The sequence below is a fragment of the Nannospalax galili genome, unplaced genomic scaffold (assembly GCF_000622305.1).
Source record: "Nannospalax galili isolate Female #2095 unplaced genomic scaffold, S.galili_v1.0 scaffold127, whole genome shotgun sequence".
Taxonomy (NCBI): domain Eukaryota; kingdom Metazoa; phylum Chordata; class Mammalia; order Rodentia; family Spalacidae; genus Nannospalax; species Nannospalax galili.
The window spans coordinates 4,332,985-4,353,581 of record NW_008360326.1 but is presented as its reverse complement, the minus strand read 5'-3'; the positions used below and the strand labels follow the sequence as shown (position 1 = coordinate 4,353,581).

The 20,597-nt window shown below is 41.0% G+C and overlaps 1 protein-coding gene across 1 annotated transcript in view; it reads right to left on the bottom strand.

Moving 5' to 3' along the window:
* Arpc2 (actin related protein 2/3 complex subunit 2) overlaps positions 1 to 20,597 on the bottom strand; it is a 38,693-nt gene that overhangs the window by 14,446 nt on the left and 3,650 nt on the right. Inside the window, exons 3-6 of the mRNA XM_008825695.3 lie at positions 13,938 to 13,972; positions 11,711 to 11,823; positions 5,816 to 5,861; positions 1,112 to 1,298 (exon numbers count right to left, since the gene is read on the bottom strand). Of these exons, the coding sequence (XP_008823917.1) occupies positions 1,112 to 1,298; positions 5,816 to 5,861; positions 11,711 to 11,823; positions 13,938 to 13,972 (381 nt within the window). The remainder of the gene's footprint in view (positions 1 to 1,111; positions 1,299 to 5,815; positions 5,862 to 11,710; positions 11,824 to 13,937; positions 13,973 to 20,597) is intronic.

Genomic DNA, 20,597 nt, shown 5'->3' with positions numbered 1-20,597 from the left:
ATATATATATGCATGTAAGTACAGAAGTCCATGGAAGTCAGAGGGGGTTAGGTCCACTGGAGTTGGAATTATAGGTAACTGTGAGCTACCCAGTGTAGGTGCTGGGAACTGAACTGTGGTCCTTTGAAAGAGCAGCAAGCTCTCTTTAACTGCTGAGCCATCTCTCTTGCCTCTACAATTTATTTCTTCATACACCACAAAACTCACAGTGCAGAGATAACAAGTTGCAAGAGGGACTAGAGAGACGGCTCAGCAGTTTAGAGCATTGGCTGCTCTTGCAAAGGACCGGAGTTTGGTTCCCAGCACTCACATGGCCACTAACAAGCACCCGTAACTCTAGTTCCAGGGGATCTGATGCCCTCTTCTGATTTCTGCAGGCTTTGCATAACACAGGTGCACTTGCGTACATGCAGGTAAAACACCCATAGACACAAAATAAAAATAACAAAATATTTCTTTGAAAAGTTTCAGCCAGGCGTGGTGGCGCATGCCTTTAATCCCAGCACTAGGGAGGCAGATCCTTGTGAGTTCAAGGCCAGCCTGGTCTACGTAGTGAGTACCAGGACAGCTGGGGCTACAGAGAGACCCTGTCTCAAAAAGACGACCCCCCACCAAAGAATTTCAGTAGCCAGCATGGTAGTGTACACCTTTAGTCCCATCACTTGGGAGGCAGAGGCAGGAGGATCTCTGTGAGTTCAAGCCCAGCCTGGTCTACTTAGTGAGTTCCAGGTCAGCTGAGGCTACAGGGAGATCCTGTCTCAAAAAGAGAGAAAAAAAGAAAAAAGAAAAAAGAAAAAAAGTTGCAATAAGAAAGCACCTATAGTCAGTCTCTGTTGCCTGATTATCTGGGCTATTCTTTTAAGGAAAACTCAGAAGAGTGGTGCATTAAAGCAAAGCATGGAATTTTCTTTTCTTCTGGTTATTCTTGGAGCTTGGAGAAGTAGTTCATTTTTCCTTATCATCGACATTTTGGCTTAAGAAATTTTATAAGAAGGCATTTTGAAAGGATCCTTACAGCAGAATTTAGGTTTGATCACACATATTTCTTTCAGTAAGTGCCATGCCAATAGGACAGACGCACTCAGGCTTTAGGAGAAAAGTTCACACTCACATGGTCTCGTCATCTCTATAATGGATAACTGCCCTGTTCTCTCCTTCCTTCCCCTCTTCTTGGAATTGAAAGTATTTCTCAAACACAGAGGCAAAACAATTTCGCTTCAACATGCCAGCCTGATGTACAATAGAATCCTTGGATGTAGGCAGATTTTCAAGGTCATATAGCAAAGAAACATTGTATCCTGGAAGGGGAAAAACATCCAAAAGTTTTATTACAAACAAATCAACAAAAAACCCAAACCAAATCCCTCTCCCAAGTGAACAGAGGCTACTTCTCATCTCTACCTATTATGACAAAATAAAATTGATTCTTATCAAGCTCCTGTAAATATTTATAGCTAATTAACAAATCCTAAGCAGCATTAAAAAAAAAAAGAATGATTATGTAATGGGAACTCTGATTAGAAATTTAGTGTTCTAGAACCTGTTTAAGACAGTAGACTACATGACGCTGTACAAATCATATATTTGTCTCTTAACAATACAAAAAACATGGTCAGGGTGGCTAGTGAGATGGCTCAGTGGTTAAGAGCACTGGCTGCTCTTGTAGAGGATCTGGATTCAGTTTCCCTGCACCCACCTGATGACTAACAACGTTTTTTTAAAACTCTAGTTCCAGGGGATCTAATGCCTTCTTCTAGCCTCTGTAGGCATGGCATGATATGGGTACACTCACATAAAACATTCATACATATACAATAAAAGCAAATGTAAAAAAAACTAAAAAATATGGTTGAAACAGTCTAAAGCTTTCTTTTAAATTTTTTTTATTTTATGGGTATGAGCGTTTTGTATATAAGTATACGATGTTCACGCAGTGCCCATGGAGGCCAGAAGAGGGTATAGGATCCCCAGAGACTTGAGTTAAAGATCATTGTTAGAGGCCATGTGGGTGCTGGAAACTGAACCCAGGTTCTCTGTAAGAGTAGCTAGTGCTCTTAACTGCTGACCTATTGCTCTAGCCCCTAGTCTAGAAGCTTTCTAATAATAAAATATGGCCTCATACTTGCCACTGTGGACCCTCTGTGAAGAGACAAGGTAGAAAAACCCAAGTGTTCTCACATATATACTTTCTATCTGTATACACTGTAAACTTTTCATGTTTTACTTCATTGATCCGCAAACCTTTCTTTGACAAAGTCAGGACAAATAAGGTTATCCTCATTTAAAGAGGAAAGGAGGTTCAAACAGCAGTGATCTATTGAATGCAGCATGATATACACATGTGTAAGACACTCTGTTTTGAGTTGAACAGAACTTGGTCCCAATTCTGGCCTCACTGTATAGCCTTGGAAAACTGCCTAACCTCTACAATGCCCTCATCTATTTTAAAAAAAGAGCAGATGGGAAGGATGTAGGTAGATGGAAGAGACTGCTGTATTAAAGAATGTACAGGAGCTGGAAAGTTCAGGGATTAAGAGCACACACTGCTCTTACAGAGGACCAGAGTTCCATTCCAGCACCAATGTAGGGTAGCTCACAAGTGCCTATAACTCCAGCTCCAGGACATCTGAAGTCTCTGTGGGTACCAGCACTCCCATGTCCTTACCTGCATGCATGAGCACCCACATATACATAATTAGAAATAAATTAATAAAAAAATATACAGTATATAAGCTAGGTATGGTGGTATGTACACACAATATCAGCACTTAAGAAAGAGGTTGAGCTAGGTGTCTTGAGTTCCAGGACAGCCTATGCTACACAACAAAACTATTTCTAAATGTATACAGAATTCATGGAATTGATCAGCAATAAATGGGCAGAAGAGGAATTAAAAAGTAAGTCTGTTGACCACTAGACTATTCTGCCTCCTTCTGATGTGTTGCCTATGAATTCCAGGAAACAGCTGGGAATCCTTGGTTACATAATCAAGGGATTAGCAGTGCTCAAAAGCCTGTAAGATGTTTTCAAAAGAGTATCTGTATACCACTGAGGATCATTTTAATAGTACAGGTGGGGATAATTCTAAATTCTACCAGAACTGTATGGACCTCACACTTTACTGTCCTTAACTCCAATTCTAGGGGGAATCTGAAGCCCTCTTCTGACCTCCACAGCATTGCACGACATGGGTGTACTTACATACATGCAGGAAATACACTCATATACATAAAATAAAAAAAATAAATAAGGGGTTGAAGAGATGGCTCAGTGGTTAAGAACACTGGTTGTTCTTGCAGAAGACCCGGGTTTGAATCCCAGCACCCACATGGCAGCTAACAACTATCCATAACTCCAATCCCAGGGGATCTGACAGCCTCTTCTGACCTCTGTGGGCATTGCACGACATGGGTGTACTTACCTACATGCAGGCAACACAAACATACACATAATAAAATAAAAATAAAAAAACCCTCAAGCCTACTTACTATTTACTGATTTTTCTTTTCTTTCTTTCTTTCTTTTTTTTTTTTGAGACAGGGTCTCCTTGTAGCCCCAGCTGTCCTGCAGCTCACTATGTAGACCAGGCTGGCCTCAAACTCACAAAGATCTGCCTATCTCTGCCTCCCAAGTGCTGGGATTAAAGGCGTGCGCCACCATGCCTTGTCTTACTTATTTTTCAAAAGGTTATTTCCAAAGCCTTTTTTACTAACTTCTTTGAGGACATAGGCTGTTTAAATCTTTGTGCTTAGCACATTTTTGTCATGTTAGTATTAAGACCTCATATGTTCTGATATGAGCTGAACATACTGAAGATCAAAAGAACAACCGGGGGTCAGTGAGATCGCTCAGTGGGTGAAGTATTTGCTATGTAACCAATGACCTGAGTTCAATTTCTAAAACCCACATAGAAGGAGAAAAATGACTCCACAAAGTTACCTTCTAACTTCCATACATGCCCTGTGGTGTGAACTCCACATCATAAATACACACAATAACATATATATATAAAATTTTTAAAAGTAACGATCAATCTCATGTGGCTGGCTGAGTTATCCAAAGTTGCCTAGATAAACTGGTAAACAGAGAGAAGAGATGCTACTTTCACATTGTTATACTTCACACTTGTATAGAGTGAGAGTATGTATTCTGGCAATGTCTGTGCTTCAGTAGAAGGTGGGAGGAAGGAAGATCCAGGGACACAAATATGCAAGATAAAGTTACTAGGGGTTGTAGGTAGGAACCAGTGTTTGTCCATTCTTCCCAAGGGCATTTATTTGTGTGTCTGTGTATAAGTATGTGAGTGTAAAGGCTGAAGACCAGAAGCAAACCTGGGGTGTCATTTCTCGGGAGCTGTTCACCTTATTAATTTTTAAATATGTATTGTTTTTAGTGTATGAGTGTATTGCCTGCCTATTTGTATATGCATCTGTGTTGTGCAAAGCCCAAAGAAGCCAAGAGAGGACATTGGATCCCCTGGAACTGGAATTATGGATGGTTGTTAGTTACCATGTAGGTGTTGGGATTTGAACCTGGGTTCTCTGGAAGAGCAGCCAATGCTCTTAACTGCTGAGCCATCTCTCCAGCCTCAACCTTATTTATTTTTTAAAAGATCCTATTTCTTTTTATTTTATGTGTATGTTTTACCTGCATGTAAGTGTACCACATGTATGCCTGATGCCCACAGAAGCTAGAAGAAGGTATTGGATTTCCTGGAACTGGAGTTCAGGAGAGGTGTTAGCTGTCATGTGGGTGCTGGGAACTGAACCTGGGTCCTTCGGGTTCTCAGTAAGTTTCCTTAACTGCTGAGCCCTCTCTCCAGCTCCCACCTTATTTTTTGAAACAGGGTCTCTCACTAGGATCTAGAGCTTACCAATTAGGCTAAATGGGTTTATATTAAGCAAGTTCTAGGGATCAGCCTGTTTCTAACTCCCCAGCAATGAGATTTAAAATCATACATTTAAAAAAATTTTTTATTTTATGTGTTATGTGTGTATTGCCTGCATGCAGTAGGTAAGTGCACTCATGTCCTGCAACGCCTGCGAAGGATGGAAGAGGCTGTCAGATCCCCTGGAACTGGAGTTAACGGACAGTTGTTAGCTGCCATGTGGTTGCTGGGATTTGAACCTGGGTCTTCTGCAAGAACAGCCAGAGTTCTTAACCACTGAGCCATCTCTCCAGCCTGGATACATTATTTTTTATGTGGGTGCTGAGGATAAAACTCAGGACCTCAGCCAGGTGTGGTGGCGCACACCTTTAATCCCAGCACTGGGGAGGCAGAGGCAGGCGGATCTCTGTGAGTTCAAGGCCAGCCTGGTCTACATAGTGAGTTTCAGGACAGCTGGGGCTATAGGGAGACCCTGTCTCAAAAAGACAAACCCCCCCCCCCAAAAACAACAAAAAAACAACAAAAAAAACCCACCTCAGGACCTCATGCTTTTGAGGCAAGCACCAACTGAACTATCTCCCCAATCCCTTAAGAACATTTTAATCACTGTGGTCAGACAAAGGTGGCTCCTCCAGCTAGAAGATTAAGAATCATTTTCGGCCTCATCAAGACAGTGTTAAATAATGACCTATGTATCAATTCTGTAACTCTTTGTGTACCATCCTGGACAAGCCAGACCTCTTAATGGTTACTTTTGTAGAAGGAGCTGACTTGGGGAAATGGGCTCCTGCAGAACGATTTACAAAATGAATATTTAAATCTTCTGGCTAAAAAAGGCTTAATTAAAAAAAAAAAAAAAGGCTTAATATAAACAGGACACATCTCTTTTATGTCATTCCATAACAGCTTGCTCACAGTACAACATACCTGATTCTGGGTTTACCAAGAAACTCCCGTATACTCTCTTTAATAACTAGAAAATTAAAGAAAAAGAAAGTTAATCCAAAGTTCACAGTATTCTCCTTATTTCTTGAAGTGTACTTGCTAAATTCGTCATAAACCAGTGTGTTTAACCTTCATTTGGTGGGTGGGAAAGCAGAGGAGGAAGTGAATTTAAGTGACAACAGAGCTCTCATAGAACTGAATTATAATCCAGTCATGGTTGTCTCTCAAAAACTTGACCACATGTTTTTCTTTAGATTCTACACTACGCATTTTTTAAAGCACATTAAAAAAAAATATTTGTCATTTTTATTTTGCACGTATGCATGTATTGCCTGCATGTAGGTAAGTACACCTGTGTCGTGCAATGCCCTCAGAGGACAGAAGAGGCTGTTGGATCCTCTGGAACTAGGAGTTAGTTTTTAGCTGCCATGTGGGTGCTGATATTTGAACCTGCATCTTCTGAAAGAACAGTCAGTGTTCTTAACCGCTGAGCCATCTCTCCAGTCCCTTAATCTTTTGTTTTTAAGAGAGGTATGAGAGATGCAAGACAATAGATCACGTTAATTATCAACTAAACACAGGCCAAAGCTCTAACTTCATTCAAAGTGAATGAAGAGGTAAAACCTGGATTTCTGGGAGCTGACTTCTGTTAGCATGTTAAACTTGTATGATTTGAAATGAGTTAGTTCATATTTGGCTTTTAAGGCAAAGGACAATGGATAACAGAATCTCAGTCAGCTATAATACCAGTGTGTCCACAGAATGGACATACTACCTACCTGGAGTTTCCCTAAACCAACAAAGTACAGACTACTTTCTAGCTTTTAGAAGTAGATAAAAAAACAAAAGCCCCTTTACACTTTCCTGTTTTTTTCTGTCAGTCTGTTTTACTTAGTGGAATCTGCTCCTCAACGGACATGGTTTATGAAATACACCTTTTATTTAGGAAGGAACAAAGCTGACTTAAGTGTTATAAGGGACACATTAAATAGCGGAAAGGGAGTTACCTGGAGACAGAAACAAAGCACAAAGTAAAATTACTAACAATCTAATAATAAGCTTTTCAGTGCTCAGCAAACTATATTCAATAGCCAGATTATAAACATGGGCCTGGGTATGGTAGTACATGGCTGTAATCCCAGCACTCAGGAGGCTGGAGCAGTGTGTGGTCAACTTGGGCTACATAGGAGACTTTGCCTCAAAGACAAAAGAAAAAGTCCCAAACCCCTATAAACAAAATAAAAGCCCTACCCCCACCCACTCACACATAAAACCCCACAGACCTGGCTCATTTACAACCTTTGCTAAAAATTTATAATGGGGGTGGAGAATGTCATCTCTATTCCACAGAAGGTAAAAAATGAGGCCAAAACACTAAAACTCAGCAGTATAATAAGGGCTTTTCTTTTCTTTTTTCAACCTCAGAGACAACAAGGTCTCTTGTAGCCTAGGCTGGCCTGGAACTCACTATGTAGTTGAAGATGAACCTTGAACTCCTGATCCTCCTACCTTACCCTCTCAAGTTCAAGAACTACAGGCATGTGTCCCGCAAGATATAGGTTTGACTATAGGTATCCAGTCAGTTTCTAACACTCTCTCAGTATAAATAATCATTTTTAAAATTTTTCTTATTTTAGGGCCAGGTGTGGCAGCGCACGCCTTTAATCCCAGCGCTCAGGAGGCAGAGGCAGGAGGATCTCTGGTCTACATAGTGAGTTCTAGACCAGCTGGGGCTACAGGCAGACCCTGTCTCAAAAAAAGGAGGGGTCTTATTCTAATATTTATTTATTTTTTTAACTTTAAAAAAACTTGATCAAATCCACACCTTCTTCCTCCTCTCTCAATCCTCCTCATCACTTATTCCTGAACAACTTTGTATATTTGTTTTAATGAGGCTTTTTGCTACTCTAACATTCCCCCCCTCTGGAGAGGTAACCCTAAAATCTTTTAGGGATAAGTACTCCCAAATACTTTTGACATTTTTGGCCTTTGGAACAGAGTTTGTACAGGCCGAAGGACATTTTGATTTTTAGCCAAGAAACTGGCTACTTTTCTTTGGGGTCTTTTTACCGTGACTGCCAAACCAATTCCTACCTCCTATTCTTATCACACACCATCCTCTGAAGAAGTTACCCAAATTGCCAATAGGGAATCGGGACACAGACTGCTCTGGCTTCTTCCATGCTGAACATCCCAAAGTATCACAAAGAATATTTAATCTACACTATTATCAAATTAAAAATGCCAAATGGAAGCTTTTGTCTTGACGGTAAGAGCTAGGGTCCAGTTCCATGAAAGCAGCCCATCTGTTTTACTGCTGTGTTCTCAAGGCCAGACAAGACCTCCATACACAGACATTAGATTCAACTGTCGAAAGGTATATGAATGCTCTTATCCTATGTTCAATGAATTCTTTAAACAACATTAAAACAGAACCCAGCAATAAATTAAATGCTTAATGTTCCATTTGAAAATAAAAATCATCAAATGGTAAGGTTATCTACCCCCAACCTGTTCATTTTTTGGTGGTGCTAGAGATCAAACCCGGGGCTTTAATGCATACTAAGTAAACACTTCACCACTGAGCCAACCTTCTACGAGCACCCATTCTTAAGTATTCCCTGGAAATACCTTAAACAATGGCCTGGGAATAGTTAATTGAATAATTTCCTAATATTCTGTACTTGATTGATCATTTTAGAAATTTGTAATCTACAAAATTTAGATGACAGTATGGACCCTAAAGTATGAATTCATGATTACACTTGCTTACACAAAGGGAAAAGGTAAGTAATGCCACGTGTGGTTCCTAGTCGGTGATCATATGCAAAGGGATCTCTTTTATAGATGAGGAACTAAAGGGAAGGGCCTGAGGTCAGAGTTTGTTGGTGGCACATAGTTTTGACCTTCAGGTGTCCCATACCACTTCTGAAGAATCTGGGGGGAAAAAAGGAACACGTATATCCTCAAGAATTTTAACTGGCATGCTATCACTGAGCTACAATGCTACATTATCAGTACCTGAAGAAAAGGGAAATCAGGTGTTAGGGACACCACAGCCCCTTCAATTTAGCTTAATTTCAGGTTTACCATGTTATTTTTCTGAGATCTGAGTCAATGTTTAGTCCATATTTAATTCCTTTGCTCTCTTTAATTTTTTTAAAATCTTTTTGAGACAGGGTCTCCCTGTAGCCCCAGCTGTCCTGGCACTCATTATGTAGACCACGCTGGCCTTGAACTCACAGAGATCTGCCTGCCTCTGCTTCCCTAGTACTGGGATTAAAGGCATGGGCCACCAAGCACAGCTGTTTTAAAATTTTTACTTACAATTATTATTATGTATACGTGTATATTTGATGTGTGTGTGTGAGTGCCGGTATATGTGTAGAGGTCAGAAGACAATCTTTGGGAGTCAATTCTCTCCTACCATGGGTTCTGGGGACTGATCTCAGGCTTGCACATCAAGTGCTTCTATCTACAGAGCTATTTCAAAGACCCTTCTCTCTTCTTGGCATAAACCTGTGAACATTTATTTGCTATTTCACTTGTACCTGTTTTGTTTTGAGACCCATCTTACTACGTAGTCCAAGTGTGGCCTTGGGCTCAGGATTCTCCAGTTGTGCGCTGCCCCCTCGATGAGCTCATAGATGTGTGCTACTGGAATACAGTATTCACTTATACTTTCAATCATGATTCACTTTTAAATTGGTTTCCCCCTCTTAACCTGACACCAGGAGATGGGCAGAAGTGACCTATCTACTCCACTCATAACTATTAGACCTCCAGAGGAACTGTGCCTTTAAAAGGGTCCTGTGACAAAGTAACAAGGTTCCTGTGGTTATCACAGGCTGGTCACAGTTTAACCAAGCCAGGGAATCATTTACTGCATACTCTGCTCCAGCACTGGGAATGTTACTTAGTCCGCCCACTTGAGTGGTTAGCTCTTTGACCAATGTGGGTAACTATGAGAACTGCAGTGTGTTGGGGAGGGGGGAGTAAAATGCTAGACCAACATTTCCTTCCCCTTCCAGTAGTATTATAGCACCTAGAAACCTAGAACTCTGTTCAAATGTTTACTGCTCTTTTCAGGCAGGCATCCTCAAGTTGATCTAAAGCAAGGCTGCCATCACACCTGTTTCCCTTGTGCTCTTTATCTGATGAGTCAGTCACTACCTTTATATAATCCTACTACCTTTACAAAAGGACCATCTTTCTCTGTAAGCTTTTTAAATGTTTCCTTTTTTTTTTCTTAAAGCAAATCAAATGCACCCAAATACAAAAGGGTCTCCCTGTGGCTCTTGGTATTATTAAGTCTGATTTTATGTTTTACACAAAAGGGTCTCCCTGTGGCTCTTGGTATTATTAAGTCTGATTTTATGTTTTACACCAAAAACTATCAAGTTTTAGATCATACTCCTTTATAAATAGCCTTTTGTTACAGAAATTTGGAACGGTTCAAAAGCTTCTACTTTTCAGAAAGAGAGAGAGAGAGAGAGAGAGAGAGAGAGAAATGGCTATTGTCTTCACTTAGCAGATTAAGGAGAGCCCAGTTTGTTAAAACTAAGATATCTGAAAACTGATTCAGGAACTGAGTCATACTTCCTGCTTTGAGACCCAACCACAATGTGGGCACACTGGTGTAACAGCATTTTCTTTTTTCCATAAAAGGCTCTCTCCCCAGAGCAAATGCAGTTCAACAGGAACCAAACCTGCTACTTTAGCTATCTAGAGAAGTCAGGACATAAGGCAAAACCACTGTGAGCTTCCTAAGACCTAGACATCCCTTCTTACTTCCCCTAAGGGAAAGAGAAGGAAGAGATAGGTGGAAAGGTCACTTTAAAGAACATTAACTTAAAAAAGTTCACAGGGCAGTTACTTGTGCCTTAACTTCCAGAATGAAAATGGAGATTATAGAATTTAATAAACCATAAATCATATGCCCCTGCCTTGATAACATTCTAAACATGAAACAGAATCTGTCCTATTCAAGCTTTTAAATTTATTTTTATGTGTATGAGTTTCTTGCCTGCACATATGTAAGTGTACCCAATACATACAATGCCCCAAAGGCCAGAAAGGGGTGTTGGATCCTCTGGAACTGGAGTTTCAGATAGTTGTTAGCAGCCATGTGGATGCTGGGAACTGAATCTAGGTCCTCTGCTAGAGCCAGTGCTCTAAATCATTGAGCCATCTCTCTAGCCCCCACCATAGCTATTTCTGTATTAGTTAATAAAATATTCTCTTCTGCTTTTGGAGAACTAGCTATTTTAATTTAATTTAATTTAATTTTATTTAAGACAGGGACTCCCTGTAGCCTCAGCTAGACTGGAACTCACTATATAGACCAAGCTGGCCTGGATCTCACAGAAGTCCACTTCCCCCTGCCTCAAGTGCTGAGGTTAAAGGTGTGTGCACCCACACCTTGTTTTCATTGTTTTCTAAAATCCTGGTAGCCTATATAAGCTGACAAGAATCAAATCCCTTTAGGATATTAGGTGGGTATGGTGGTATATACTTTAACACTTGGGAGGTGAAGGGAAGAGGATCAGAGTTTGAGACCTGCCTCCAACATGTAAGGAATTTAAAGCCAGCATGGGTTACATGAGACCATAGTAAAAAAAAAAGTTTTTAAGCTTTGGTTAGAGGACATATTTCTCCAAGATAAAAAGCAAGCAAGCAAAGAGCCAAAATTTTAGCTGGAAAATACTTTTCTACATCATTATAGGAAATGGAGCCAAGAGCTTCTGGTTAGGTGAGCAAGCTGTGCAGTGGCCACTGTCTGTGGGGGTGACTTAGTCTACGGGTCTGTAAGTGGCAAGCTACCAGCAGAAGGTGAAAAAAGGACAAAAGTCTTAAGGAAATCGATGTGACACTTACCTCATCAGCGCCGTGTGCCTGAAGTTCTTTGTAGAATTTCAAAGAAATACTGACCATCACTTTTGTTTTGTCTCCATTAGGATTTGAAATATGATAGAGGACACCATCAAAATCTGTGAAAAAAGCAAGAAAGACTGCTTACCCTGCAAGTAGGGAATAATCCCCAAGCCACAGAGCAGGCCACAAGAAGACCTGAGGTAATAAAGCATGCAAGATAGCTGGGTGTGGTAGCCCAGCACATGGGAGGCCAGCCTGGTCTACACAGTGAGCTCCAGGCTAGCTGGGTCTACAGGGAGACCAAATTTCAAAAAGATCAGTGAGAGAGAAAGAGAGAATGAGCAAATAAAATCACATTTATTTTAAATTCACAGGGAAAGCCAGCAGAAACACTGGTATGGAATTACTCAGTACCCCTCTCATGGATCATTTCTAAAATTACAACGCTATTTTTGCCTTAACCACAGCTTGTGCTAAAAGAACTTAAAAGAAAACTTTTATTGTAATGCATTTTCAACATGTTTAAAAGGAGAAAGAGCTGTAAACAAACTCTTACCCTGACCCATGCAGCTTCAATGATGATGAACACATGTTCTTTCAATTATATACCTGCCCCCACCCCAATGATTTATTGTGAAGCATATCCTAGCCATCACACCATTTGATTCGGATATACTTCACTTTTTTTTTTTTGTCTTTTTGAGACAGGGTTTCCCTGTAGCCCCAGCTGTCCTGGAACTCACTGTGTTGACCAAGCTGGCCTTGAACTCACAGAGATCCACCTGCTGCTGCCTCCCAAGTGCTGGAACTACAGGTGTGCACCACCACGCCTGGGAACTTTTTTTTTTTTTTTTGGTCTTTTTGAGACAGGGTCTCCCTGTAGCCCCAGCTGTCCTGGAACTCATTATGTAGACCACACTGGCCTTGAACGAGCGCTGGGATTAAAGGTGTGCGCCACCACGCCCGACTATACTTCACTTTTATCTGATTTGAATTAGGATTCAAACAAGATCAATGTAATAGATGTAGTTACCTTCTAAGTATCCTTCATGCTCTAGGCCTCCACTCTTTAGGTCCTCTTGACCTGTACTACCAAGTGGACTGATCTAGTCTGTCATTACTGAAGCTAGGTGCTGAGGGCCAGCATGTTCAGAACTCACATGAGAAATCACAAGAACCATAAGAAGTGTGGCACATTAGTGACTAGGAGGCAACAGGGATGGTACCAGCCCTCAGCTACAGAAGTCATCTAAGATCATCTAGGGAAGCAATTGCTTTTTCTGGAGGGGAGTAGTTGTAAACTCCTGAGTTCACACAAGTAAGTTGTACCAACAGCCAATTCTTTATAAGGAATGGAAAGCAGTGTGGGGTCTCTCCCTCCCCTCGTGGGTCGTTGGCCACCGATCCACGAGAACAAAGGGAGCAGAAGCGACGAATGGGGGGTCAGGATGGCCAGTGAGCAGCTCCAGACTCAGTGAAATAGCTCCATTTATTCAGTAGGGGTTAGGGTTATTTACATGTGGTAGGGGGATCCTATCATCTGGCTATAGGGCAATGCCTAATTATCATATAGAAAAAACCTGGGAGTAGTTTTATTGCAGGTAACTATGCCAAAGGTCATGTTCTGAATAAGGTCAGGCACCTGTGCTTGGAGGCACTTTCCAGGTAAGTCAGGCAGGAAGCCCCTGCTGAGAAAGGAGCTGACCTTAACAGCAGGGTTTCCCAACAAAGCAGCACCGTGTCTTTGACTTGACAGACCAGCTCTAGCATGCTCCTGCCATCCTCCCCACAAAGGCCAGGCAAATGTAGGTAACAGTTACTAGAAGGTAACACTGGAGGACTTCCAAAATAAGACTGCTTGTTCTAAAAAATGAAATTCCCAAGATACAAGCAGGCAGCTTTACATAGTTTATCTAACCCCAAAATCAGTTGGCAATGTATAAATACATGAAATGGTCTCTGAAAGCCTCAAAAAGACTTTACAATCAAAAATTTTATTTTCTCCAGAGGGTTGGGTTTGGTTCCTAGCACCCACATGGTTGTCCATAACTCTAGTTCCAGGGGATCCGAGTCCCTTTTCTGACCTCTGTGGTACTACATGATGTGAGTGTACTTACATACATGCAGGCAATACACTCATACACATAAAAATAATACATATTTTTTTTATTTTTATTATTTTTTTTCAAATTACACCCTCTCTCAATATGGATGAGATGAAGACACTTACCTGCAAATGTTACTTCTACAGCTTCTGGTTTATTTCTGCAAAACAACAAAAAGGCCCTTAAGTTAAGGTAACTATAAAATGGGATGGCTTAGTGGGTGGGGATGCCTGACACTCTGGGTCCAATCCCTGGGATCCCACAACATGAAGGGAGAGAGCTGACTTTCATAGGCTATCCTCTGGCCTCCAGAGGCAAGCTGGGCAAGCACTCCCACATACATATACAAATAAATAGGTAAAATATTAAGGAGGAAAATAATTGTACTGCTTCTTGCTTTTAAGGGGACTTGGAAAGGCTCCTGAAGTTTACTTAAAACCAGAGCATTCTGTATGGTTAGGTTTACTGCCAAGAGAGTACACAATTAATTATTGCACATGCCAAAACCTTTGGACTTCTACCTTAAGGTAGAAGATGAGATATGGGATAGCTTAAACTTTTTTTACTTGCTGTTGGTCCACCTTTTGACACAGCTGGCTATCACTTTGGTTAATGCCTCCCTTATAGGACAGTGCCCATGAGAGTAATATATTTGGCAAGAAAGTGGCTAAGTATGATGCAGAATGTTTTTAATTTAATGTGAAAGGATGAGTTGAGGCCATAAAAAAAAAACAGCAAGTTCTGTTCCATTCCAAAGATCAGCTTCAAGCCTTCAAGTAGAAAGTGTGGCACAGAATGTGATTGTTTTTGAAAAATCAGAGTAGTCAAGGCATCTGTTTTCCAATTTTATCTTTTTCATTAGACTTATGGTTTGGGGACAAATAAGCATTTTCATATCTTGTTTCTTATCTTCTCATTTATAAAATGGGGAAATACAAATGATCTTACCAATCTCATAGAACTGCTACAGATAAGACAGACTTGGAAGACCTTCTGGAAGGCAACAGCTACTAGAAGATACCATCGATTAAACCTCAGTGAAAAGCTGCTTTACAGCTTCCCCTCCTCCTTGAAGCTAATGGTAGGAAATTCTATTGCCTTAGCAGCTAGCTAGAACTCAAATGATCCTAATGTCTTAGCAGACAAGATTACACACTTCCACATTTTTGGCCCCCTTGTTCAAGACCTCTTGAGTATGTAATCTTTTATGCCCTTTCTGCTCCCTCACTTGTGTAAAGAGCCAAGACTGAGTTACCTTCTAGGTTTGCTAGAAAATAATTTCCAGTGTGGTTTATGACTATTAAAAAGCCGATGAAATAAAAAATTTAAAGGCTGGAGAGGCTAACCAACATCCTTTAAAGAAACTAGTTTTTAAGTTTATGATAAAGAAAAACCTGTATGAATCATATCCAAGTTCCACCTGCTTCTTCAAAGCTACCCACATGTGAGTTACAAAAAGCATCTATGAATGCATCAAGTGGATTTATAGAAAAGCAGTGAGTTCAGACTATGAGAAAAGCCAAGCATGGAGGCTCATGCCTGCAATCCTAGCACCTGGAAAGCAGACTCAAGAAGACTGTCACAAGTTTGAGGACACCCTGGTCTACATAGGAAGTTACCAGCCAGCAAGCGCTACACTGGAGAAGACACTGTCTCAAAAAACAAAATGGGGCCAGAGAGATGGCTCCATGGTTGAGTATTCACTGCTCTTGCAAAGGACCTGATTTCAGTTTCCCGCACACACGGCAAAGCACACACGCATACACGCAAAAGAAAAGGAAAGAAAATTTAAATTGCTTCTGAGCTTTCACTTTCAAACTGCAGCCAAGGAGCAATGAGGGGTCAATAACCATTCCTCACCTCTAGAAAACAAGAGTACAGAACAAAAAAATGTGAACATTAACCTATAGCCCATCTGAATAAAATCCTAAGAAGATGCCTAGGCTGAGGAAGCCTGAAAACACACTCTCCTGGCTGGCTGTGCTGGAGCAAGGGACACTACACCGCAAGACTTAATAGGTGGTTACTTTCCCCGTAACTTTAGATTTTAATTCAGGAGCCAAGGAAAGGCTGTTTCTCACTCTCCCACTTCACCAACAGACCTGAGAAATATCAACTACAAATAAAGAACTGTAACATTCTAAGCCATAAATATGCTGATTCTGAAGCTTTGAATCTCTCTAGGCGTGAAAGCACCGAGCACAGATCTCCATTAGGAAAAGCTGCTCAGATTGATCCTCAGTATGCTGCATGACTTGGGGAATATCTATCAATCAATGCCATTAATATTTTAGTTCACTCTTCATGGACACACAAAAGGTTTGGGAAGTCCAGTAATAGGGTAAAGGAAATTTCAGGAGAATGCATCTAGGAGGTAGAGGTCTGTAACCTCTCCGCCCTAATAAGGAAACTGCTGAGTGTAAAACATAAGCCGGGCATGGTGGCATATCTTTAATCCCAGCACTTGGGAGGCAGAGGCAGGCAGATCTGTGAGTTCGAGGCCAGTCTGGTCTACAAACAAAAACAACGTGCCCCCCCCCCCCAACTACAACAAAAAACATACTATTATAATAGGGTCAGTTCTTAGTCCCAAGACCAAGTGTTCCTTACTGGGTTTTTTGGTCCTTTTGAGACAGGGTCTTCCTGTAGCCCCAGCTGGCCTGGAGCTCCCTAGGTAGCCCAGGCTGGCCTTGAACTCAGAGATTTGCCTACCTCTGCCTCCCGAGTGCTGGGATTAAAAGTGTGTGCCACCACATTCAGGCTTGTTACTGCATTTTTATTTATTACTTCTTTGAGACAATTTCATATAGTCCAGGATGGCCTCAGAATCACTATGTAGCCAAAGCTGGCTTGAATTACTGACCTCTTGCCTCTACCTCTCAAGTGCTAGGATTACAGGACCACACCACCACACCCAGCTTGTTTACAGTCCTTTTATGGTTTAAAATCATAGCAACACACTGGCCTACTTAGTAGATCAAAAGGATAAAACATTTACTGTTCTATCTACTATCTGCTCAAGTTTCAGGTTCAAGGGATGAGATTACAGAAAAAGCAGGTCCTAGGGTCTAGCAAGATGGCTCAGTGGGCAAAGGCAATTGCTGCCAATCCCTGGAACCCACATGGTGGAAGATGAGGACCAATTCTTACAGTGTGTCCTCTGAACCATACATGCACACAACACAATTAAATGTAATTGTTAAAATGTAAAAAGAGAATGAATAAAAAGATAAAAAGCAAGTCTTTTAGAGCTGAATGTTAAGTTCTCTGAAATGTAGCTGTCCCTCAAGTTCCTCTTTTACAAAATGGGTACCAAACACACACACACACACACACACACACACACACACACACACACACACACATCTTACAAGACTGTCATAAAGCCTAACTGAAATTACATACACACATATATAGCCAAATTTCCCATCATTATTAAATTATGGATAGATATGCTTAGGTAATAGTCCTCACAATCTTCACAGTAGTGTCAGTATTTTACCAAATGTGCCATACAAATGACTATAATCTGTTTAAACCATTATCATAAATGTCAGGAATCAAAACAGCAGACAAACACAGGCTTGTCCACAATCTACTTCCCCAACTCCCAATATATCGAAGCCTACACACTGCAAGTCTCAAGTCCCTTAGTTTTCTCAATGCTAATATGATCAACTATGTGTCATAGAGGCACATTTTGAAATTAAATGAAACCTTGTTAAAACATATAGGTAGCACCCACATCACACCAAAAAACATAAGTTCCTGGCTCGGAGAAGATGATCAATAAATTAGGTTTTTCTTCTAGGTGAAGTTAGAAGGGACCAAATTTTGAAGCTGTGGTCAGGAGAGCTTTGGGGATCGTAGCAGCTCTCAATATCAGAATCTGTTTTCCCATGGTACAAGGAGAAATAGGATTCCTATTAACATCAGACTGCTCAAATGACTAGAATCTGAGAACAAACCAGCTGGATGGCCCTTAGGATTACTGACTGGACAGCTCAACACACTAAAACTTTACTCAATTCATTTAGTGGGCTAGAAGATTATTAATAATAACATTAATATTATTGTTAATAACATGTGAGGCAAACTCATATTCTGTAGCTAAGGCTGACTTAGAACTCATTATACAGCCCAGGCTAGTCACAAACTCATGGCAATCCTTATGCTTCAGCCTTCCAAGTGCTGAGACTATGGGCACAAGCCTCCATATACCGGACGTCAGAGATATTCTTAAAAGCTCTTAGCTCTTAGCATTTACTTTTATTTATGTGTTTGTCTTTCTGTGGAACTGTATGGCATGTGTATGCTGGTGCCCACAGAGGCCAAAAGAGGGCATGAGAGCCCCTGGAGTGGGAGTTATAGGTGGCTGTGAACCAAACTTGGGTCATTTGGCACTAAGTCACCTCTTCAGCCCTGGAAATAGTTTCTTAAAGCTGGGCTGAGTGTGAGAGCTCTCTATTTTATTTATTTATTTGGGGGGGGTGTCTTTTTTGAGACAGGGTCTCTAAAGCACCAGCTGGCCCAGAACTCGCTATATAGACCAGGCTGGCCTTGAACTCACAGAGATTCACCTGCTTTTGCCTTCTGAGTTCTGGGGTTAAAGGCATGTGCCACCACACCTGGCTTCTTTTTCTAAGGAAGCTTCTGGAATGTCAGCAGTCAATAAAGGACTACCTGCAACTGTATCAAATCATCCTCTTTTTTGATAGGACTTTGGAGCTTTTACTCTTTTTTAAAAAAATTTTTATTATTTTTATTTTATATGTGTATGAGTGTATTGCCTGCATGTGTGTAAGTGCACCTGTGTCATGCAATGCCTGTGGGAGTCAGAAGAAGGCATCAGAGATTCCCCTGGAACTGGAGTTACAGATGGTTGTTAGCTACCATGTGGGTGCTGGGAATCAAACCTGGGTCCTCTGTAACAGCAGTCAGTGCTCTTAACTGCTGAGCCATCTTTCCAGTCCCTGGAGCTTTTATTCTTGAATGTATCCTGGAAGCAATTCCCCACTGGGTCATTTATGTCTCTCTTTTGGTTATCCCCTTTTATGTTTTGAATTAAAGGAATTAATTTGTTGTGTTTACTCTAAAGGTTTTTGATTGCCTTCTTTAAATTCTCTACAAGGTTCCTATCATTCATTCTAACAAAGCCTTCAAAATAGATCATATTAGGTAAGAGGTGGTTTTTTTTTCTGCCAAGCCATATTGGAAAATATGAAGAACAAAAAGATGTAAAAGCTGATTCCCAAACTCTTAGAAAAGTGACAAAAAGTTGGGCATGGTAGGGTACATAGGAGGTGGCTGAGGCAGGAGAATCACCATAAATCTGAAGCCACCCTAGTCTACACAGTGAGTTCCAGACCAGCCTGTGCTACAAACAAACAAAAAAACAACCCCCCCCACACACACAGAGATAGCTTAGTGGGTAAAGAACTTGTTGGGCAAGCCTGAGGACTTGAGTTAGAATCCCCAGCACCCACGTAAAAAGCCTATAACCTCGGTGCTGTGGGGGATGGAGACAGGAGGATCACTGGGGCTTGCTGGATGCCAGTCTAGTTCCAAGTTCAGCAAGATCCTGTCCAAAAAGAATAAGGTGGGGAATAATACAGCAGGACATTCTCCTCTGGCCACTGCATGCAAGCATAGGCACATGCACCTGTACACGTGTATACACACACACACACACACACACACACACACACAAAATTTTAAAAAATGAAAAGGGTTAAGCTTCTGGAGAAACCAATAATCATTCTATCTAGCTTACTTATTCCTTCAAGAAAATATTTACTGAGCTGACCACATAAACAAAGAGGATTCTGAGGAAACAAAGATGGCTGAAATTATAGGCCCAGACCTCTCGTGTAGCTCTGGGGATTCATGCCTCAAAGCCAGTACAAGGAGACCAGAGGACAGGCATCAGTGTGTCAACTAAAATGTTCTGTAAAAAGACCAACTAGATCTTAGCAATCAAGACAGTGCATTCTACCACTTCTATAGGCTTAAACAATGTCCTAATTCTGAATCACTTCAAACGAGTCTGTCTCTCTGAGGACATGTGGCATATTTGGGAATGAGAATAAGGTATGAGCAAGATTTAATTTATTCCTTTCTCATATTCCTCCTCCCACAGCCTTCGCCTACCCCATTCGGCACTGCTTGCTTACTGAGCTCTTCTCCCCCTCACAGAACCACAGATCCCTACAATATGCACAGGCTGTGGTAAAGAGCCAGCAGGCACTTAAAATCAAACGGCGACTCGCATCTGACAGCATTTCCTCAGCTCTGGATTGCACACTCTAAGCTGACGAAGCTGAAAAGGCTTTTCGTGTGTATATGTTAACAAAAGAATTAATTTGTGATTATTCTTGCTTTAATTGGGAGTCTGGTAAATGAAAAGGTAATGCTCTTGATAAGACCTACGCAGGACATTATTTACAGTGCTGGGTGTAACTTCTTAGTCATAATCTTAGTTTGGAGGCTGTCAGGAAGGTGGTTTACTCTAACTATCCCTTTGTGAGGACATTTACACTGACAGTTCCAATAAGCCACTTTCCAGGAGTGTGGTAGGAAAAACGTGGGAAGCAATTTGTTTGTAATGAATCTTAAGCTTTGCTAAAACTGCCTTCAAATTAAAAGGTTACCGTAGCCAAATGTATGCTTAAACAGTTTAGGTAACAAAACTGTTTCACCCAGATGGAAGTTTATACTTTTAATAGGATTATCACAGGCAAAATGATCCAGCAAGATAATCTAAGAGATCATTAAAAAAATTACCC